The sequence below is a fragment of the Protopterus annectens genome, chromosome 5.part0 (genome assembly GCF_019279795.1).
Source record: "Protopterus annectens isolate FY-2018-M chromosome 5.part0, PAN1.0, whole genome shotgun sequence".
Lineage (NCBI taxonomy): Eukaryota > Metazoa > Chordata > Ceratodontiformes > Protopteridae > Protopterus > Protopterus annectens.
The window spans coordinates 119,777,112-119,802,026 of NC_056735.1; the positions used below are offsets into that span (position 1 = coordinate 119,777,112).

At 37.2% G+C, this 24,915-nt stretch overlaps 1 protein-coding gene across 1 annotated transcript in view; it reads left to right on the forward strand.

Annotated features, from left to right (window-relative positions):
• OCA2 (OCA2 melanosomal transmembrane protein) overlaps positions 1-24,915 on the forward strand; it is a 1,553,018-nt gene that overhangs the window by 669,193 nt on the left and 858,910 nt on the right. The window contains exon 12 of the mRNA XM_044071808.1: positions 1,091-1,223. Within this exon, the coding sequence (XP_043927743.1) occupies positions 1,091-1,223 (133 nt within the window). The remainder of the gene's footprint in view (positions 1-1,090; positions 1,224-24,915) is intronic.

Sequence of the window (24,915 nt, forward strand, 5' to 3'; positions counted from 1 at the left end):
GCATGTCTGTGCATGATGATGGCCCATGACAATGCCTTGGATGCTTTGGGCTTGTGTAGTGCATGCTAAGAACCAATGGAAAAATGTGATCTCCCACATATTTGATAGCAACAATCCTGGCTGGCTTGAGCCTCAACTTCAGAGGAAAGAATGGGCCAACAGAACAGCAGGACAGAATCTTTCTTTTTTTTAATCTTTAATGAATTATGACTTGTGACACAGGTACATTTACATTTATACAAAAGTAATCAAACTGCATTAACAAACTAACATTAACAAACATTATACTTCACATATATTGCTATATATATCATATAATCTAAGTAACATTACATAAAGTTTGTTGTTCATCTTCGTTCATTCGTATTACATAAATTATTAAATTCCTGCCCCTTTTTTAAACAAGAAACATCTTTATTAAACCATCACTTATGACATAAGCAATCATACATTTATATAAATGAAAACAAACCACACCAACACTCCTAGTTGCAAGCATTTTACATCACAAACCATACTGACGCACGCCCAGTTGCAAACATTATATATTACTTATAATCCACTCAGTCATTTTCAGTCAAACATTACATAGCTTATTTAAGTCCTGCCTTTTTTTAAACCTCATTCCTCCCCCTGTATGTATTGTTCTTACAATTCCCATCTTTCCTATGTAGTTTGCTCCTACCCTTTTCTAAAGATCTCAATTACAGATGTTTTACCTCTGTTACTATATTCACTAGTTGTAGTATAGTTGGTTTAGATTTTGGCTTCCATTTTCTAGTAATTGCTTTTTTGGCAGCCACCATAATTAGACACAGCATAGCTGGGGAGGGGAACTGGAGCAAAACAACAACAAAAAGATGTTTATGTTGTAACTGAAAAGGGAACCAGTAATAAAACATATATCAGTCGTCAGGCACACTTTTTTTATTCTGTTCATATAAGAGTAGGCATATATTTTTACTATTCTTATAGTTAGTAGTACTAATATGTTAGTATTTGTTGTAGTATATATTTGCATGGACGATTATTTGGTTGTTATTTTCTGTGTTGAGAACCTAATTTTTTTTTTGTTTTGTTTTGTGTTTAGGGGATAGACTTTGCGGACTTTACTGGACACATGTTCCTTGGAATCTCTCTTGTCCTGTTGGTATCCTTTCTTTTTCTTAAACTTCTTTTCTGGAATAAGAAGCTTTACAACAAGGAGCCCAGTGAGATTGTTGGTGAGCTGAGTCATTGTGCAGCCAAGCTGCAGATAAGAACAACCAGTTTTGCTGTACTTTGACAAGCTGTATTATAAAAAAAAAATCAGGAAAAAAAGCTAGTATTTGTTATGTGGAGCTGTTGAAATTTAATTTACTTTACAGACCTAGTGTTGGTACTAGTGAGTAACATTCCATTGGTTGGGTTTAAAGGAGATAAGTACAAAAAAGATCTTAAAATGAAATAAAAATACATTTTCTAGCATTGCATTTACATTCTGGTTCATTATAATAACTACACCAGTGTTCAGATACTTTTCTAATTGTGCGATGTTGATTACATTTTAACATGGGTTGTCTTGCTTTGTTTATGTAACTACAGGACTGGATATACATTATTAGCAGTATGCAGGATTGAGATAATTTTGTTTGAATTACAAGTAGCTTGATGTTAGTTCTACATTGTAATACTGCATCAGATGCCCCATAACCTTACTGTAGTATTATTATCATCTCTACATTGGAACTATGAGACTAGAAACTGTGCGTCACAAAGTTAAAAAAAATTCTCTTTGACTCCATCCCTTGAACAAAATTTCAGAATTCAGTCCTACCCTGTTAAAATATTATTTTTAAGGGGCTTTATCCGCCCTCCCATGGCAGACAGTGCCCAACATATCCCTAAGTAAAAAAAGACTATACCTCTATAACAACAGCAAAACCAAGTAAAATTGGAGGTGAATATCCCTGCTAACTGGTAGGGGGACGTGTTTCTGATAATGTGTAGAAACCCTTGGTACAAGAGAAGAGAAAATGTGACAGAACATATAGAGAAAGAGTTGACTTAATTAATACTATGTGAAGAGATTTATATTCTTATCTATATTATTTGCAATAATGTTTTATTCAATAAGTCAATGTTGTGATGGTATACAGGTTAGAATTTCCTCATTATCATGACTCACCCCTAATTATGTTAACCTTCATCTCCAGATCTTCAAAACAGGTCCATTTGTTTTGTTGCTGTAAATGTTCCTTTATTTTTTTATATTTTCTTAAAAACTGAGCAATTCTCCATTGGGTATCCAAAGGGAAAAATTTAGCAGGTGGCAGGGGCTAATTTGTCAAAGGATTTTTTACATGCTGTTAAAGTAAAGGTGGTCTGTGCAGTTTGAGTGAAGAATGATTTTTGGGGGCATATTAAAAACCAAACACTTTTAATTCATTACCAGTTGGAGAGAAGAATCATTCATGAAATAGTTTATAAGTAAAAATGTTTAGGAAGTATGCAGACCTTTCTGATATGTTTAGTCATTTTGTCTGCTGTATTGAAATGCAGTGATGCTCATAGTAGTTAGACAGGTTGATAAAGTACAGAATTGTATTCGGTTTGGTTTGTAATATTGCTGTATTGTTTCCAGATAATGAGAAAATAAAAGGTAGCACATGCTCAACTCTTACTTTATTCAAATTTATTGGATCCCTTTTTGAAATTGACCTGTAAAATCCATATTTCATTTTCCTTTTAGCCTTTTGGAGTTGTTTTTGAGTTATTTTGTATCAAAATTATAATGTAAAAAAAATAGGCAGTAAAGGAAGATTAATGAAGATTGCTTAGATGACTATAGTATCTAGCAAACCAGGTCCTAACCAGCAGTGAAAATAATTAGTCATTCAACTGGCATTTCTGCATTCATTCATTCGGTCATACCATTCCCAATATGCCTGAGATCGCCTTGTTCCACTGCAGTGTGGTCTTGCAAATTTGCCTGACCCCTTCTGCTATATATATGATATATATATATATATATATATATATATATATATATATATATATATATATATATGTGGGGGGGTGGAGAGCCTAAGAGCAGAATTCATGAATGGCATTGGATAAAAAAGTCGCTAATATAAGTTTTGATTTTAAGATGGCATATATAGTGATGACTGGCTATCATTCATAGATCCATTGAGAGAAATCTTGCGTGAGTGTATCAATGTTATGAATTTTTTAATTTGTTTGTAGTTTTTAGGTAAACTAAACTTAGACTATAGTATCTGATGTGACTATGGAATGAGAGTGATATAAAATTTGAATGCTAGTTTTGGGTTTCTGAAAAAAGAAGAAACAGTGGGAGGGTGTGAAGGTTGGGGTAAATCTAGCCCAAACAAACATCAATGGCTTTGTTGATATTTACAGTTAATTTGTTCTGCATTATCTAGTTCCAAATTACGGAAGAGTCTTTTTGCAGAAAAGAACATAATTGTAAAGAAGACTGAAATGCTATGTAAATACTGTGTCATCAACAATATGGTAATTCTGAAATGTGGTTTGCACCAAGAAAGAGATTATTTATATATAAATTAGAACATTAATATACCTAGTAGATGAGCTTTGATACATCCATGGGAGTGTGGGGATGGGAGTGGAAAAAAAAGCTAAAAGCTGTAAGCTGATATTGTAAAGGTTTTGTTAAACATTTTTTTTTGCATTCGTTTTTATCCCTACTGTCCTTCATGGTTACTGGCCCAGCTCCCCAATGCCTGTCCATGCTGTCTCTACAAGCTATTTTCCTTGCCCCCCAGCTTAATCTGGTATGGTGGGGACAGTTATGAATGAGGAAACTGTGGGCTTGGTACATCTGAGCATTCATTGGAGGGGGGTCTTTTTTGCTTTGTGATCTACATGTTCCATCCTCCCTTTCAGTCCCAATGGTATGCTGAGGGGGAAAGACTGCAATGGAGGTATGCAGCATATCACCCTGCATCCACAGCAGTTAAGCCACACTCTTCCCCTTTTTGGGCATGCCTACCATTTGCTGTCCCCAGACACACCAGTGATCATCACTGTAAATACCCATGGGACCACCCACCCACCACAGGATAGTTATGCCCATCCAGAGGCATGAATATTGACAGTAATATAACATTGTAATTATGTAATTTAATGATTAGTGATTTAGTATGAAATAACTTATAATATGTTTGTATATTTAAAATGATGCAACATGATTACAAGTTTTATGGGAATGTCTTTGTCCATGTTGTTATTAAGTATACGTAGTTTAAAAGATTAAAAGTGTAGAGTGTAAAATGATGAGCTTTCTCAATTGTATTAATTGAATAGTTGTATAATTAATTGTCAGCAGTGGATATATATTGGGTACATTTTCTTTTTTAAATCATTCCTTAGAAAGTGAAAGGCCGGGGTACAAGAATAAACTTTCTATCGGATTACATACCCTGGTAATTAATGGATTTGTGGCAGTGTTCTATTTTCTTTTTTTCTTTGTGTACTTTTCATTGGTGTCTTATAGTTATGTCGTTGGATGCTGCTCCGAATTCTACTTTGCACTCTACTCATGTTAGCATTCATAGTGCTGGAAAGGGTAGAGTACTTTTTGCTGACATTTTGCATGAGAGGGATCTAAATTATCTTCTGGTGACCTGTGGCTATTGAGCAGAGAGGATGGCCTTGAGGAGAAATTCAATGTTTTGGAGCAGCTACTAATGAAAGAGGTATCTGTATTTTATGACACAAAACTGCTTGACAAGTATGTCTCTTTAAATATCACTCCTAGAGGCTTATGAATAGATTGTTTGCCTGCTGGGGACTTCACGGAGGAAGAAGGTGGTCTTTTAAAAGAATGGAGGACTGCTTCTTTAAATTGCACCTTGGCTTCGTTACGAATTTTAATCAAGTGTAACCACAGATTGTTAGACAGGTTGCAACTGGAAATAATGGAGGTGTAAGATGTCTTAATTCGTGAAACACCTGAGGTTAGATTTTAGGAAACTATGTCTAAAGTGAAAGTCAAGTTGCAGCCGGTGGAAGCAAGTATTTTGGTCCATATAAAGAAAAAAGTTAATCAGGATATTGGAGATTTTGAGCACAATATGATTTATTCCAGGCAATGGAAGGAACGCCCAGGAAGGCCGAGGGTAGGGGAGGATCAGTGAGTATACAAGACTCTTCCTTTTCATTGGCTGAGACAAGTGTAAGCAATAAAAAAAAGTGTGTCTTTTGAAGATGTGACTTTGGGGGATATAAACGATAAAGTTCCAAAAAATCACCTCAATAGTCGTACAATCTCTAAAGCAGGGAAAAACATGGAATTATTACAGGAAGGCCTGGGCAAACACAGTCAGAAGTAAGAAATGACTCATTCCAAAATGGTGGTCGACTAGTGAACAGCCTATGCACAGAGCTCCTCACCTCAACTACTTTTTCTAAGATACTACACACAAAAAAGAGAGCTACTTTACTTCTTTTCTCGGTAATTGCTCAGCATATATGTTACAAACTGCTTCTGCTTTTATACAGACTGCTTTAGCCAGGAGAACAGAATTTCCTTTATAGAGTGGGCCTTTAAGAAAAACCAAGCGGTATGGTGTCAATTGCTATCTGTCAGTGGGCTGTGTGGAAATTGAATGTAATGTAAAAAAAAAATATAGCTGGCAGTTAAAAGTTATGTGTTTAGTTTTAAAGGGTTTTGAGGGTTTTAAACCCAAATCTACCAAAATTAAAAGATGTAAACACAGAGACAGAGAGATCTCAGAGACACAACAAGACTCTTAGTTTTAATTAGCTCTGCTTAGACTACAGACTCAATACCATTGATATAGTCTTCACACCAAACAACACTTCTTGCTTCTTTCTGCTTAGTTACTTATTCTGTACTTATTTTTTGTTATATACTTTGTTATTATACTGCCAGACCTACTAGTATCAGGCCTTTTTAATAATGCTTATTAATTTTACAATCTTACTATCTGTTATGTGCGTCTATCTTCTACCTGTGAAACTACTTAATATAATAATGCTGCTACTTGGTATATTATTTTTTTATTAGGATCACTTTTCTTTATTTTAATCTTAACAGCGTTTTAGTTTAGTTTACTTACACAATACACAAGGTCATACTTACATGTACATACTACAACATAGCATTACATACCGGATGCTGTATGATCAGGATCTAGTTTGATTAGGATCTAGTTTGATAAGAAATGTTTATGTATATATGTATAGAAATGTTAGGGTTTTTTTTGTTAGTTTTTATACTTCCCCCCTCATATGATAAGTTACCATTTATACCTTATTCCTGTTAATTTTCCTATTCCACCACTGCCAAACCACTGCCACAATGCAATATTTTTGCGGACCACCGGGAGGAGTGTGTTAATTTAAATAAATAAAAAATTGTATATAATTGTTTTTTTTGATTAAATTGATTACAATGCTCATTGTGCTGTTTTCTCTATTCTCATATGTATCATTGCTAAAAAATGGTTACTCACAATATTCTAATTATTCATTGTTGCATGTAATGTGCATAACAACTATAAATGTATTTATCTTCCTAGTATGCATTGTTTCATACTTTGAAAAATAAAAGAATTATTTGAAAAAAAAAAGAAGTAAGAAATGACTTTATTATTGAACTCGGAGTCCGTTTTAACTTTTGAAGATGTAAATGTTGATGCACGACCACTCTGATGATATAAGTATTGTTGAAATGAATACTTCTTTGTGTTCCACATCTTGGGTGGGTAACAGGTTTGTTGAATCTTTAAAAATTAATTTATCTGATTTGTTGCTCACAAGTAATATTGTAACTATTTTGTTGAAAGGTCCTAAGTTTGTTACTGCTAGACTGCCTTGTTTGGCAGACTTGATTTTGGACATAAAACGTTTTTGTTGCAAACTGAATTTAAAAGTCCATTTCTTTAATTTTAGCAAAAGTGATGCTAATGTTGTAAACAATCAAAGTGATAATGAATTTTTGTTGGACATCAGTTTACATCAAACTGACTTGTTTTTTGAATTAATTCAAGAGGATGTTCATAGGTAGGTACTAGGCTATCAGCCCTGGGGCCTATACAAGCCCAGCCAAAAAGGAACCCTGGCTTTTGCCACCCAAGAAAATTATTTTCCTGTGCCACTGTCGAGCAGAACCACAGAGGTGATCCCTGGGGTGAATTTCCTATTTCCCATCCAATCATCAAGATTTTTCTTGAAGAGTGCTAATGAGGAGCTTTGTTTGATATAGATAGGTAGTTTATTCCAGTGTATGGTAAGTCTCTGGGACAGGAATCTATCCCTCCGGCATGTTCTGTTTATTGTGGTGACAAGGTTTAGGTCCCTAGAGCATGTAGCGTGGAGGGATTGGGATTTCTTTAAGTGCAGCATGTCCAACAGCTCTGGGTTTGACATAGCTTTGTATGTTAGGCAGAGATCACCTCTGAGTAGGCGATATGTGATGGAGTAAAGCTGGTGTTTTTTGAGATGGTCTGCATAGGGCATCTGTTTGAGGCCAGTAATCCTCTTTGCGAGGTATTTCTGTGGCCTTTCCAGTTGTTGTAGATGTCTTGTGAGGAACATACCAAAAGGGGCGTTGTACTCTATAATGGGTCTAATGAGTGATGAGTAGAGGGGAACAATGACCTCTTTTTTTCTTGATGAGAAACCTTTTGTGATGAGGTGTGCCACGTAGAAGGATTTCCTGACTACTGTGGTGATGTGATTATCAAAGGAGAGATTACTGTCCACCTGTGTCCCAAGGTCTCTTATCACACTTTCGGTGTTAAGTATACTACTGCCTATGTTGTAGTTCATAGGTGCAGAGTTTTTACCAAAGGGGATGACAATGCACTTTTTGGCATTCAGCTTGAGGCCATGGCTTTGACACCAGGCATCTGTCTCTGTGAGGCCCTTTTGTAGGATGTCCACATCTTTAGGAGTTTCAATTATGGCTCCTAGTTTGCAGTCATCTGCGAACTTCATTAGCCAAAGACCTTCTGTGTTAGTCTGTACTTCAGAGAAGTAGATACCAAACAGGAGAGGACCCAGGACTGAACCCTGTGGTACTCCACTTGTCACTGGTCTGAAGTCGGATTTGGAGTCTGCTACTTTCACAGTGTGGGTTCTGTCAGTGAGCCAGTTGGCAACCCATCTTGTGACATAGGGATTTATACCTAGTTTAGTGAGTTTATCTATAATTCCATAGTGGGGAATGGTGTTGAAAGCCTTGGCAAGATCTAAATAGGCTGTGTGAACCACCTTACCCTTGTCTGCAGTTTTGGTGACTGCTTCAAAGAAGTCTATCAGGTTTAGGAGACATGATTTGCCTTTTACAAACCCGAACTGGGTGGGATCCAGAGTTTGGAGATTACCAATGTCTTTGTTTATAAGTTCCATGATGATACGTTCCATGGCCTTGCAGACCAGGCTCGTCAGGCTAATGGGGGGTAGTTCCTGGGGTCTGTGGTGGCTCCCCCCTTCTGGAGTGGGATAACCATTGCTGTGTGCCATTCATCAGGCACAAAGCCTGAGGTGAGGCTATGACTGAACATGGTACTTAGGTGGGGTGCCAGTTCATTCTGTAGTTCATGTAGAACGCAGCCTGGGATGTTGTCTGGTCCCATGGATGCTGTGTTCTTGGCTTTGGAGAGTGTGGTTTTTACCTGTGCAGCCATGATTACAGGATCTTTGCATTCTTCCAGTATAGAGATGGGCTCTTTAGGGGGTGAGAGGGGGGTAAAGTTAGCACTGAACCTATCTGCCAGGATGTTGGCAATATCAGTTGGGTCTGTATATTTAGTGCCATTGTGCTGTAACTCAGAGCAGATCTGAGTGTTGCCATTGAGATTCTTGACATAGCTATAGAATGCTTTGTGGTTGTCTGTAGAATCAGTGGCGATTTTGTTTTCATAACTAGCTTTGCAGGATTTTATCAGGGATCGCAGCTTCTTACTGAGGCTGACCAGGGAGCTCCTCCACTTGTGGGATTTTACTCTTGCAAGAGTTTCTTCCTTCTGTTGTACAGTTTGTTTATGGCAGGGGACCACCAGATTGGCTTCCTTTTTTTGGAGGATAGCGTCTTGGTTCTGTTTGGGATAGCACGATCCATGCACTCATGTAAGTGCTTATAAAGTGCAATTGTGTAGGATTCAGTAGTCATAACTGTATTGTCCATCTGCATGGGTGTCATAAAGTTCACTACTTCTGTCTTAAGAAGCATGAAGTTGGCTTTGGAGAAATTTTTTACCATGGTTTCCTTAATGGGTGGGGTGGGGGGGGGTAGAGGCAGGATGTGGATATCTAGGGTAATTAGCTTATAGTCGGATCGGACCAATGAGGCGTTGACTTCAAGTGTGGAACACTGGTCACTCATATTGGTAATGACTAGATCTAGGATATTGTTGCCCCTGGTGGGGGTGTGGATAAGTTGATCCAAGGCACTGGAGTTTATGAATTCCGGAAAGCGTTGAGTGAAGGATTTGGTACATGAGTAGTTTTCCCAGTTAATGGTGGGGTAGTTGAAATCGCCCATTATTAGGGTGTTTGGCTGAACCCTAATCTTTTCCAGTACATCAAGAAAAGAGGAGTGGGAATCCTGGGGCATGGTGGGTGATCTGTAGCAAGCTACAATTTGGATTGCAGTTTTGCCCAGAGTTACTTGCACTTGGATAACCTCGGCTGCATTATGCTGAGCAACTAGCCTGGAGGTGTGGATATCCTTAATGAATATGGACACACCTCCTCCTTTGGTGTTCCGGTCCAGGTTATATGGCCGAAAAGTGTGGTATGAGTTATAGCCTGGTAGTGCAGGGGTGCTCTCTGGAGCCTTGAACCAGGTCTCAGTCACTGCACAGATATCGATGTTCTCCATTTTAAAGAGTGCCTCGAGTGAGTGCATTTTGAGATTTAGACTTCTAGCATTGAGTAGCATCACCCTCAGTTTTTTCTTGCCTATTCCTGTTACGGTGGTGAATTTGTCATTTGAACCTTGCCTAAAAAAAGGCACTATAGGGGTGGCAAGAACCTTAGCAAGTATCCGGAATCCCAGGGGTGACAGGTGCAGGCCATCTCTGTCAAAGCATCATGGTCTGTCGACCATGTCATCCCAGGCAGACAGATACTGGATCCCTTTAGAATGGCACCAGATGCTTAGCCAATTGTAGAAGTCGATCATTTTGTCCTTGTACTGTGGCGTCATTCTGGGTGATGGCAGAATGCTACTCAGGGCTAGGGTCATACTTGCCTGGGCTATAAGATCGGAGAGCTCTTCCATGTCTCTTTTCATGGAGTCCAGGGAGGTATGTCTCTGGTCGTTCACACCAACATGGACATTGACAGAGTCATATCTGTACTTGTTGTGGAGTGACCTGAGTGCGTGAGTTATGTGGCGGATCCTGGCACCCGACAGGCAGCTGACAGTAACCTTCTCCTTGTTTAGCCTGGTGAGTGGGACATCAGTGTGCCTGACTATAGAGTCGCCTATGACTAGTGTGTTGGGTACCTTGTTTTGCCTTATTGGCTGTGGTTTAGTGGCACACTGAGTCTGCGGGCTATGTGTCATTTGGGTTGTGTTGGGGGGTGGAGGTTGCTTGCATTAGTGAAATGGAAATGTATTTAGTGCAAACTGATGCCATGCAAAGTGGAGATGGTTTTAATAGTGGTTACTGTCGACTTGATCTCCCTTTACTTTCTAGGAAAAGTGGTTTTATGCCACCCAAATCATCTATGGCTATTATTTCATTTGAGAATGTCTTGTGCAAGAAGGTGGAAAAAGAGTTTGGTGTTTTTCTTAACAGCACTAAAATGTATAATTTAAGCAAGAGTGAATGGGCAGAATTACAAACTGTATGGTCTCACTTGGATGAATATGTTTTTAGGGAGGCAGATAAAGGAGGCAACTGGATAATTATGAGCAAGGCGGTATATGATAACATGGTTAGACAACTAATTTATGAGAACATTGATTCTGTTCAACTTTCCATGAACCCAGTATGGAAATTTAATAGTGAATTATCTGACTTATTAGATAGAAGGGAGAGGTTAGGTTTTCTTTTCTGGGAAGTAAAGATGTCAAAAAGTTATTAGTTAAGGAACCCAGGGACCCTAAATTCTATGTCATTCCCAAAATTCATAATGGCATGATGAACTCCTCCTGGAAGACCTATAGTTTACATGATTGGTTCGTATTTAGAGTATGTGGGCTTATTTTTGGATTAGCATTGAAAGAAGTACTTGGATAAAGTACCTTCCTACATTAAAAATACTGGTGAACTTTGTCGGGGGTTAAAGGAAGTAATGTGGCAGGATGAATATTTATGGGCGACCATTGATGTCAGTTAATTATATACTAATATAGACATGAAATGGGGCCTGGAAGCCATGAGTAGAATTATGAGGTGAAGGGCCACGAACTTCCTTTTTATTGTCAGTTTTGGAATTTTGTCTTAGTCATAATTATTTCAAGTGAGACAATGTTTTTTTCTTACAGAAGAGAGGTACAGCAATGGGGGCAGCTCTTTCCCCTACTTATGCAGTAATATACATGGGTGATTTTGAAAAACAGTTCATGTACCCCACTCAATATTTTGCACAGAACGTTATTTACTATAAAAGATAAATTGATGATTTGATTTTTCTTTGCAAGGGAGAGCAGCAGAAATTCATGAGATTCGTGGAATGTTTAAATAGTACTGTCCATGGTTTAAAATGCACTTGTCAGATGAATTCTTCTGGCATTAATTCTTTGGATGTAGAACTATATGTAAATAAGAACTTTGAAATTCACTACAAACCTCATAGAAGCCCACGTCTGTGAATAGTTTTTTGCATGCAGACAGCATGCATCCACCACATTTAATCAGGACCTTACCTTTTGGTGAATTTAAAAGAATTCACCAGAATATGCCTGAAGAAGGACTTAAAAAAGTTTTTTTGAATCAGGTGTATGATTGGTTAAGTACACGGGGGTATTCTCATGAATGATGGCAGCCCAAGATAGTGTTGAGAACAAAGGTAAGAAATGTAAGAAAAGTAGTTGGTATGCACAGGCATTTCAGAGGTGGGGTAACAAGGAACAAGAGATTGTTCTTTGTGACAAAATATTCCCTCTTTTCAAACATGTTGGAAAATATTGTCAGAGAACATTGGAATTTAGTATCAAAGGATGTAAATGTGAGGTATCTTTTTTCAAAACACATGACTTTCTGTTATGGGAGATATAATAATTTGAAGGAACTATTGAGTGGGGATGGTGCTTTTTGTGGTGGGACACAGAGAGTAGGCACACGGGCATGTGGTCAATGTTTGGTTTGTTGTAGAATTAAGAATCTAAGTGGGTGCAAGTTTAATAGATTAATGGTAGGTTATACAGGGCTAGGGAGGCTTTCAATTATAATTCCCAAGGTGTCGTGTACGTTATTGGATGTGGTTGCCAGCAAACTAAGTGGTATGTTGGGCAAACCAAAAGGAGAGTTAAGGTTATAATCATGGAGCACTTAGGGGATGCGAGAAAATGCAATATTAATATTCCTGTAGGTTACCATTTTGCATCTGTACATGGGGGATCTGAGGATAGTTCTTTTTTTAGTGTGTTAGCATGGCCTAATTTGAAATTTGGGGGCATCTTTAAAAATGAACTTAGGTTAGAATGCAGAATGATTTTGAATTTTAGAACACTCTCTCCCAGAGGCATGAAGATTGACAGTAATATAACAGTGTAATTATTTAATTTGATGATTAGACATTTAGTATGAAATAACTTATGTTTGTATATTTAAAATGATGCAGCATGATTACAAGTTTTCTGGGAATGTCTTTGTCCATGTTATTAAATATGCAAAGTTTAAAAGGTTAAAAAAGTGAAAAGTGTCGAGTGTAAATTGATGAGCTTTTTCAATTGTATTAATTGAATAATTGTATAATTAATTGTCAGCAGTGGATATATATTGGGTACATTTTCTATGTTAAATTAAACCTTATAAGGTGAAAGGCCGAGGTACCAGAATAAACTTTCTATCGGATTACATACCCTGGTGATTAGTGGATTTGTGGCAGTGTTCTATTTTGTTTTTTGCTTTGGGTGTTTTTCATTGGTGTCTTATAGTGCTCCATCAATTGCCCAAACTGCTAGTTTATCCCAGGTCACTTGGGCCATAGTCAGGGCTTTATCCCTGTCTGCCACTGGAGTGTGTTAAAGTAATCCTTAAACCAGGAAGTGACTTCTTGTGAATATCCGTAGTAAGAAAGTTTTTGAATAAAATTATTGTGATGAACCATTTCAAAAGTTCTTTTTAGATCCAGAAATATTGCTCCTATTAATAGCCCTTTCTGTATATTTTCAGAGATTTGAGAGTTGAGTGTACATTTTGTATTAAAGCCATGCTGTCTCTCAGTCAAGACATCACGTTTTTGGATGCATTCAAGTGTCAGTTCATATATGATTTTCCAGGACTTTTGTTAAAGGCCAAAGATTTGCAATGAGTTTATAGTCTGTATCTGTTGCGGGATGTGGTACCATGGCATGAGCTATGATCAGTGCATGCTTGAAACTTGGGGTCATAGTTCCTGTAGTGAGCAAAAGGCTGAAAATGGATGCTAAGGGTTTTGATAGGCTGTTATGGTACTGAGTATCCATCCATCCACAGCCCCTTTTTCCATTTTTGCACATGGGGTTGGATGTCACTTCAACAGTGACCATCATCTAGAGCTGAAATTTACACACCATAAACTCACACGCACACACACACACACACACACACACACACACACACACACACACACACACACACACACACACACACACACACACACACACACACACACACACACACACACACACACACACACACACACACACACACACACACACACACACACCTATGGTCAATTTAGACTGTCCAGGCTGCAATCAATTCTTGAAAATTATAAGATGACATTCACCTTTAAAACAAAAGCAAGTTTATAGAATATTTTGGACCAGAAAAAAAAAAACAGAATACGACAACAGCAAATAAATTTGTGTTGAAACACAATAGCCACATATCTGCAGTGTATTCATACTAAATCCAAAGCATCTATTCATATCTGCTAAGAAATTAATATACATATATCAAGGGTAGATCATGTCTGTTAAACCCAGTGGACTTCTTTGAGAATGTCACCAAAGCCCTGAATGAAGGCAAATCATTGCATACTACCTATCTAGACTTAGCCAAGGCCTTTGACACAATCCTCCACTCAGGCATCATTGAGAAACTCAACCAGCTGGCGATCAGCCCATACGTCATTAGGTGGGTAGCCAACTGGCCCACCAACAGAACACGCAGAGTCAAAGTTGGGGATTCCACCTCTACCAGCACACCTGTCACCAGTGGTGTTCTACAAGGATTGGTACTTGGCCCTCTGCTGTTTGGGATGTACTTCTCAGAGGTACAGGCAAAAATAGATGGTTTGTGGCTGACAAAGTTCGCTGGCAACTGCAAACTGGGGGCAGTCATTGAATCCCTGAATGACATTAACATACTACAAAATAGAAAAAGAAATTATAAGTACCACGCAGAAACATGACTGAAGTAGATTGATGACCGTTACACCAGTGTAAAGAAAACTGAGCACTGTTCGTCAAACTTAAAATAAATATTTAACAATGACAAAAAGAAGGTGAGCACGTTCGACATTTACAATTTCTTCATCAGACCATATTAATGACAAAATAACATACCAATACACAGTATCAAGCACCTAACTAATTCTAAAATCAGCCAATAGCAGCAATAGACATTTCATGTTGTCATGATACAAACTGTCACATGACATATCAAAGCACATAGACCCCAATTCACCTCTGAAAAACCCATTCCTAAAAAATGAAAAATGATAAAACAATAAAACAATTCAACAATTCACATATGGAACAAGAACAATACATAAAAATTAAAAATAAAAATAAATATGTATTATCTCCTCAATTTCCTCATTTTTAATATGGGTTTTATGGATACAAAATCATTCAACCCTGTCCCTTTGAGAGATCTGAGCCTCAGAATCCAGCATAATTCTATGTGCTCGGTCTCATTAACCAAATCACCTATTCTTAGACCTTCATAACAACTTCTAAAATCAAGAAGATAAACCTGTGTCCCTCACCCCTCTCATTCATATACTTAGCAAGAGTGCTATAATTAAGTCCTCTGCGTGCACAATAATGGTCCTGAATACATTCATGTAGACGTCTATTGGTTTTACCCACATAGAATGATCTACATGATGTACAATTAGCTAAATACACCAAGTTTCTTGTATGGCAATCAGCATCAACCTTTAAATAATATGTTTTCCCATCATGAGAATGTATAAAAACTAAAGATTCATCTATATTTATTTATTTATTTTATTTATTTTATATTTGTTGACTGGGCTAGTCTAACTGGATACATGTCCATTTTCAGTAGAGGCCCAGGGTGAAAAGCTCCAATGGAATATTACATGTTTATCCAGCAATAGGCCATACAAGATTAGAATTAAAAAAAAAACAAAGTTAGACAATATATGCAATGTACAACTATGATAGGAGCAAACAAAGAGAATAAAGTCCTAAAGTCTTAAAACAAAGAAATAATAATAATTTTTTTTTTTTTTTACAGTGGTCATACTGTGTATATGAGATAACATTTCTCTACATAGATATTATGTAAAGGAAAGTTATGAGGGTGTAGGATAAGAAAAATAGAGTAAGAGGAAAAGTTAATCTGGGTTGTTACAGGGGCAAAACCATTGACTATTGAGATGCATAGTCAGTTGTCTATTAAAAAGTGAGAATATAGACAAAGATGTGATATCAGAGGGTAGTTTGTTCCACATTTTGGAAAAGAGGCAGTCCCCTGCTGAGTTATTAGGTTTGGGTGTATAAATCAGTAGTTTGTTTGAGGAGCATAGCTGTTTCATGTTATTGTAAGGTGTAACAAGGTTAGAGAGTATTGGTATTTTAGTTGGTTGGTGTAGAATTTTGTGAGCTATTAAGAGCTGTTGAAGTATTAATTTGTTGGTAAATTCAAGCCAACCTAGTTGTCTTAGGTTCAAGCAGTGGTGAGTTTGAAACTGGGATCCTGTAGTGAATCTAGCAATATTATAGTAGGATGTAGCAAGTTTCTTCAAGTTGCTTTTGGAGAGATTAGTATAGATGGGGGAGGCATATAGAAGAGTAGAGATAAGGTGAGATCTAGCTAAGATGGTTCTTGTTTCATGTGTAAGGAAGGGTTTGATTCTGTAGAGGGAACCAATTTTTTTGTTAACTACTTTTATTGTGTTGTTGATGTGTGAGTTAAAGCTTAGATTGTTGTCAACAGTTATTCCTAGTAATTTTGTAGTAGAGTCAGGAGAAATGAGAGTGCTATCAGTGGATGTGAGAGAGAAATTAAGTGGTGTACATTTATGGGTAGGTGGGAACAGTAACAGTTTGGTTTTCTTAGGGTTGAGGAGAAGGCAACGATCAGAGAACCATTTTTCAACAGAAGAAAAGGCTTTTTGGGTAAGAGACAAGTTCATTTTGAGAGGTGGTCGTGCAGATTATAATAAAATCATCTGCATATTGTATGCAGGTGGTGTTAGGGATAGCTGATTGGAGGTCATTAATAAAGATTGAAAATAAGAGGGGGCCTAGGATAGAGCCTTGAGGTACGCCTAAAGAGATAGGTAGGAGATTAGATAGTGAGTTTTTCCAGAGTACTGCCTGCTGACGGTTATCAAGATAAGATGTGAACCAAGTTAAGGAAGGAGTGTCAAGTGAGAGAGATTTTAGTATGTGCAGGAGGAGTTTATGATTAACCATATATAATCACAAAAAGAACATCCATTGTATTTCCTTGTACCTGATACACTATCAACATTCATCATCCCTAGCCCTTTGGGGTAACATAACCTTTGTTTAAGTGAATTTTTGTTCCTATATCCAAATCTAGGTTTGGATCCTACTAACCTGGCAGGCTCATGATCAGTATGCAGACTATGCCAATTCTTAGTAATTCTATTCATTAGCTCCTTGTTGTCGCTACTGTAAGGCAAACAAAAAGTTAAATTATCGTTATGTACACTTTCATGTCCGCTAACGACTGAGGAAGAAGAGAACTAAGGTTTCCCACAAGTGGCTCTGGACTCCCTAGATGACATACCAGCTCCATTTACCTCAAACTCTCTATAACTCCTGCTCATAAAATCTGTCCTGATATGTTTCAGCCCCTCTTCAAATTCTTCTGTACCAAGGAAAAGTCTAGAAGTTCTCAATGCTTGTCCTTTAACCAAAACGTGCTTTGGGTGCATACTGGTACAATGCACATGTGAAGGTTGAAAACAATCTTTCCTATGCATCCTAGTAAAAACATCCCATCACTATCATTAACTATATGCACGTCCAAATACTAAATTTGTGTGGTCAAATAATTTAAGGACAACTTCAGAAACTTACTACTATGGTTTAGATGATTGAAAAAATTCAGGAGTTGTTCAATATCAACTCCCCATAACAAGACGAGGTCATCCACAAACCAATGATAAAAAACATAAATGTTCATGATTTTCCATTGATCCCAAGACATTCACACTCTCCCATTAAGTCATAACAAGGTTGGCATAGCTATTGGCACATGGAGTGCCCATAGCCACACTAGAAGCCTGTAAGTAGTACAATCCATCAAACGCGAACACATTGTACTCGAGCACTATCTCTTAAAGATAACAAATGAACTCTATGTTTTGTGGAGTATACCCACTATTTATGACCAAAGAGGCCTGCACCATCTCAGTACCATCTGAATAGGGATGACCGTAAAGAGGGAAGTTACATCAGGCATAACTAATTGTGTGTCAGTTAGGAAAACAAAAAGTCACTTAAACGTTGTGTTACCCCAAAGGGCTAGGGATGATGAATGTTGCTAGTGTATCAGGTACAAGAAAATGTAATGGGTATTCTTTTTGTGATTATATAGATGAATCTTCAGTTTTTATACATTCTGATGATGGGAAGACATAATATTTGAAGGTTGATGTTGATTGCAATACAGGAAACGGTGTATTTAGCTCATTGTACATCATATAGATCATTCTATGTGGGTAAAACCAATAGATGTCTACATGAACGTATTCGGGACCATTATTGTGCATGAAGAGGACTTAATTATAGCACTCTTGCTAAGTATATGAATGAGAGGGGTGAGGGACACAGGTTTATCTTCTTGGTTTTAGAAGTTGTTCATGAAGGTTCAAGAATGGGTGATTTGATTAATGAGACCGAGCACATAGAATTGTGCTGGATTCTGAGGCTTAGATCACACAAAGGGACAGGGTTGAACAATTTTGTGTCCATAAAACCCAAATAAAAAATTAGGAAATTGAAGAGATGATACATATTTATTTATTTTTTATTTTTATGCATTGTTCTTGTTGCATATGTGAATTGTTGAATTGTTTTACTGTTTTATCATTCTTCATTTTTTAGGAATGGGTTTTTCAGAGTTGAATTGGGGTTTATTTGCTTTGATATGTCATGTGACAGTTTGTATCATGGCAACATGAAGTGCATATTGCTGATATTGGTTGATTTTAGAATTAGTTAGGTACTTGATATGATTTATTGGTATGTTATTTTGGGTTTACCTTTATATCGTCGATCACATAAGATCGACCTACCACTTCATCGACCCATTTTACGCAAATTCGAAACCGCAACACTTCTTAAATGTTGAAATAATGTCAAATTTCGACGTTTCCCGCCACACCACACCTCCACACCAGCGCTACCATGGGTCAAAAGGAAGCTGGATTTAGCCGTTCGCATATGTGTTTTTTGGCAATCGGGACGTTCGCATTTTGGAGTTCACGGAAGCGTGGTCGACCTTTTTGAGATCGCCGTTATAAAGGTAAACTGTTATTTTGTCATCAGTATGGCCTGATGATGCAATTGTAAATTGTGAAAGCACTCACCTTCTTTTTGTCATTATTAAATATTTATTTTAAGTTTGATGACCAGTGCTTGTTTTTCTTTATGTTGGTGTAACGGTCATCGATCTACTTCAGTCGTGTTTCTGCGTGGTATTGATATATTTTTTTCTGCTTGGTGTTGCTTTGAGTTACTACACAGTTAATTGCCAGGTGTTGTTTCTAGCTTATACTACAAAATAGGTTTACACAGACAAATGGTGCCAAAGCCATGGTCTTAAACTCAACACAAAATTATCATCCCTGCAATCTACATTATTAATATTAACACCCTAAGTTCAAACTCCGTGGCGAGCGATTTGAGAACACAGGTTGATAGTTGCCTTAACTTTGATCAGCAGGTGTCCACAGTGTTGGAGAAAGCCTTCTACATTGCTCATCTCATAAGTAAGGGCATATCATCCAGAGGGTCTACTTCTAATTATCAAAATACCACTTATCCAAATCTCACTAAATCGAGAAGACAACACTGAACATTCACTTAAACAAATGTTCACATCATTGGAATTTTAAACTAGGAATGGAGACAGTTGGCCAACAATCAACAACAAACACACTAAAGTATATCAAACCCACCCAAGTGGGGGCGTCACCTCCACACCCCCCAATTATATATACCAACTCTGAAATTGCTCTGTAGTAGGGAAAACGGCAAATTTCCTCAATTTGGCCAACTGCCTCCTTTCCCTGTTTAAAAGTCTGGTGATGTGAACATTTGTTTAAGTGAACATTCAGTGTTGTTGTCTCAATCTAGTAAGATTCTGGCAAGTGGTATGTTGGTAATTAGAAGTAAAACCCATCCAGAGCAAAGGAGGTTATAATTCCCTTGTACTCATCCCTCATCAGACCAATAATAGAGTACAATGCTCCCTTTTGCTTGTACCTCATCACACTGTTGCAGCAACTGGAGAGACCTCAGAGGTTCGTCACTAAGAAAATTCATGGTCTTCAGTACATGTCCTACATGGACAGACTGAAATTACTGTCATTGTGCTCGGTGTCACATAGACTGCTTAGAGCCTACCAAGCTGTCTTGGACCCTGTCTTAATAGAAATGCTACACATCTGCAAGTGAAATGGAACAAGATTCACTTGATCTAGGGAACTTAACCTGGCTGGTGACATAAACAGGACTTGTGGAGAGACAGATATGTCTCACAGAGCTTGCCAATACTCTGGAATAAACTACCAATTCATGTTAAACAGAACTCCTCTATGACCCTATTAAGTGTAACTTGGACAATTGGATGGGAAACCGCAAATTTACTCTGGGGTTTACCTCTGTCCCTCCTTGATAGGGGCAGTCGGTACTGATCACACTTTTGTATACAAATAAAGACTATTATCTGCTGGTCTATTAGGAAACAAGGGCATAACATGGCTAGGCTTGTAAGGGCCCCAGGGCATTAGCCTACTAACCTCCTATGATCCTATGTATTAGGAAGACAGTTTACTGAGGGGCAAGTAATTTAGACTAGGGCAGGCAACACAGTTTGATAATATCAATACTGGAGTTACATGAACAGGTAGCATAAAACAGGATTTTGCATTTTACCCAAATTTATGAAGATTTTGCTACCATGATTTGGACTTGACTGTTCTGACAGTCCTGAAAGAATTGTCTTGGAGCTTCCTTGAAAACAAAATCAGTATTTACTCACTGAGATTACTCATTAACCAAAATGAAAATCAATTTATACTGAAACACATCAAATAGTTATGCCAAGTAATTTTAACATCTACAAATACTTAAACTAGAATTAGGTTCCCTTATTTTGCCAGTAATTACTCCTGACTTCATATAATGGGTGGGGGGGTCTGTAGCAGCTGCTGCAGACTGCAGACTTACTGTAAAGCCCCCACTTCATATCCTTACATTCAGCACTGTGATATATCCTGTTTGCAATATTTGACTAGATATAACATTCTTGACTGCAGTGTAAACATTTAGCAAAATCTGTGGACACCTGTGAGCTAACAAGAACAAAAGTTTTCGTGCACACTTTATTGATTTTAGTGCTTGTAAATTTGGTACATATCGACACCACTTTTATTCATGTCGTCTTATATGAACATCTTTGCTTTAGGAGCATATATTCTATACACAGGCAGTCCTCATAATTTTGTGCATTGTACATATTTTTAAGTTTGTTTGTCATTATAACGATGCAGCATGGTGGACACTGATCACGTATAAAGAACAACCTAAATGTTGTGTACTTCAGTCAATTGCCACTGACATAAGAGGCATGTTGCTACAAGTTAAGCCTGTGTAATTATATTAGCTAATGTCATGTAAAACAGGGCTACCCATCATAACAGAATTGGTTCATCACCTGACCTGCAAGAAAGGAACAGGACAGATTGAGAATTATTAGATGGCCAAGGTCAGCCATATTATTTTCGGAGCCTCTGATTGCAGTTGGTGGGGAAAAAAAAAACACTTCTCTGACACTGGTAAAGATTATTTCTACAGTGCTCTAGCTTTATACCATTTAAAATGATTGCATTACCCTTGAGAAATAATTAATGTTATCAGCCGTAGTTGTTGGTTTTTATTTAATGGAACTTGATAGAAGGGCTGTAGCGCATATCTGTAAGGTTCATGCAATCTTTTGAAACTAGAAGTACATACTCAGGAGAGCTGCTTTTCTAATAAATCTAGTAACACTCAAACTTTGAGATGGAGTTGCCAAAGCTTTATTTTCTTTTGCTGGTAGTAATGTGAACTTGTAAACTTTTATTGATTCAGGTTATTTATCATTGTTTAAAACAACAGTCTTTTTTTAACTATATATTTACCACTTACCAGATTTTTTTCTGCCTGTCCCATATTTTATAATAGCTACTGCTTTTTTTCTAATATTTTATATTATTGCTTCTTATAATTTATACAGTCTTAAGAAAGATGGTAATAGCTATACTGTTCTCCATTGTTTATATTGTCCTGTAAACTGATTATTTATGAATAAAAGTTGGTTAATTAAGGGAACAGTAGTATCTCATTTTATCAGCTTGTTTGCACTGAAACTTTTGTTCTTATCAGTTCACATCTGTGTTCACAAATTTTGCTGAATGTTTACACTGCAGTCAAGAAAGTTATTTCTAGTCAAACATGGAAAACAGAATATACCGCAGTGCTGAATGTAATGATATGAATCTGGGGCTTTACATTAAGTTTGCAGTCTGCAGCAGCTGCAACTGGTAGTTGCATCACCTTGAGAACTAAGGCCAGGTAGAATTAGTCAGCCCAACATCTAGAACACTCCCAGGGTCTACTTCATTACCCACAGTGCTATGAAAATCAGGCCCCTTCTCCAGATCTCTCTTTCTGAGTACTGAAGATGATCACATGCATAAATGGCCCAAGACTATCACTCAGCTTTTTGCAGTGTTTCTTTTTCAGGTGACATTTTCTTCTTATTATATAATTTATTATTCCTGACTACTGCTTCATTAGTTTCAGATCATCCCATGCCTTTTGTTTCTGGTATTTTTTTGACATAATTAATTAGCTACTCCTCCTCTTTAAGTCTCATCCTTTCCCCTTTTCCTGTTAAAGTTGTTACTAACTAGGCAGCTAGTTCATCTATAGTTAGCTTGGCACATCCTTAGATCTATTTCTACTATAATTGGGGATGCACATTATTTTGTATATAAGAGAGCAAGAAATATTAAAAACATAGTGGCGACTTTCCCAACATGTAACAATGTTGCTAACAGCAAGAGAGACACTATTATTGTCGCACATGCAATCAGTGCAGATACATTTATGAAGACAAATCTGTATACCTTAATGATAGCTTGAAATCCACAGTTTACCTGGTTAAAGGAAACTGTAACACCAAAGGGCTAGTTTTCCTGGCTCTCTGCTCCACATCACCTTTCTTTTATGTTGGCAAAACAGAATGTGCCTTTAAAAAGTGTATCTATGGATATAATTTTGATATTTTGAAAGGCAACACTAACACCACATTATACAGGCACTCAGTTAGTTACTTGCGATATCTTCAAGTAATTTTATTTTGTTATTTTAGATACGATAAAATGTAATGCCCAGGGTGGCTCATGGGAAAATAAAACAGCATAGAAGGAGTTGCTTTGGCAGCTTAAATTGAATAGCACAGAACTGCTGGGTTTGAATGATTATATCTCCCTACCGCTGATTTCAAAGCAGAGGGCAGCTAAATTATAATGTGTTGTTAGGGGCCCACATCAAGATTTCTGTATAGTTTTTAACTGTTTGTTCATGGGAAATCAATTGGTATGTTAAGCTATTATTACATACTGTTATGTAATTCAAGTTTTTAGAAGTGAAGAAAGTCAGTTTTAATTATGACTTTTCTTGAATGAATAATAGTTTTTCATTGGTTTTTAACAGATCAGAGTATTCACTGATGAGTTTTAAATGCGTTTGGTATAGGTGTTTGTTTTTTTTTCTAAGGAAGTTAACATACATGATTGGGATGAAAGCTTTTCCTCAACTATCATTATTTTTATCATTTTTATTCGGTTGATTTCAGTTTGCAATAATATTTTTGTTTGGTGATATCTAAGGCCGCTGCATTTTGTTTTTAGCATTGCTGTTCCATTTTTGCTTTGCAGTGCATGGTGTTTGGTTCCTTTAGTTTCTGGTTTGTTTAAAATTAGTGTTTCTGATCCTATTCCTCTTGTCCGAACAATCCAACAAGGCTGACTGTTGGATCTGAGTTAGCAAAACCAGTGCTCCTGAAACAAGCTCCTTCAATGTTTTTCCCCTCTTATAATGCATCTGTTTAACCAGTTACTTCAGATCTTGTTTGACACCTTTGTGACTGGACACAAGTCTCAACATAAAAAGATAACTGCTCCATCTTCAATATTTTAGAATATGTTTTCATGTAATCCCTTTCTTGGTAATTTTTAAGCTCCTTTGGTTGTAGTTTCAGCTTTTGCCATTTTCTATGGGGTCTATATTACGAGAGTGATAATACTATTAAGCAAATACTAAAACCCCGACACCTATTGCGTGAACCATGGATATCCCGAACGCACTAAACCGTGAAATTGGAAATGTCGAACTGTCATACTCGGCCAACCCCACCACCCGCTACATACTACCTACCCAAATAAAATAAATAAAGCACATACATACACTAACCGAACCCTACTTCTAACCCTAAAGTAAAGCACAAACGCCCTACTTCTAACCCTACACTAAACCCCACATACACAACTATCTATGCACTATCCTCAACCCCTCCCTAACCCTAAGGTCCATAACTACTGCACAATTCCCCTACATACATATAGCCAAACAAAATAAATAATCCACATACATACATTTAACAAAGCCCAACTTCTAACCCTACACTTAACCCCACATACACAACTATCTATGCACTATCCTTAACCCCTCCCTAACCCTAGGTCTGTAACTACCGCACACTTCCCCTACGAAAATATACACAAACAAAATAAATAATCCACATACATGCATTTAACAAAACACTACTTCTAACCCTACACTAAATCTAACATACATAGCCTATCTATGCACTTACCTTAACCCATACCTTAACCCTAAAGTCTGTAACTATCCACAGTTACCTTATACAGCTATTCCACAGATGGGCCAACCATGGTAATTCGTCATTTCTGAAATTGCGGTTTGTACTTTCGATATAAGTCCATTTTGTGCAGTACGTGTCAACGTTTACATTTTTGCATAAACAGACTTTCGCTCAAATAATATAGAACCTTTTCTCTTCACGCTATAATTTCAGGTAAGCATCTGGCCTTCAGATGCTCGCTAGGTAGGCTATGAAACATACAGCACATATGCATGTATGTATGCATATCTGTGTGTGTGTGTGTGTGTGTGTGTGTGTGCATATATATATATATATATATATATATATATATATATATATATATATATAT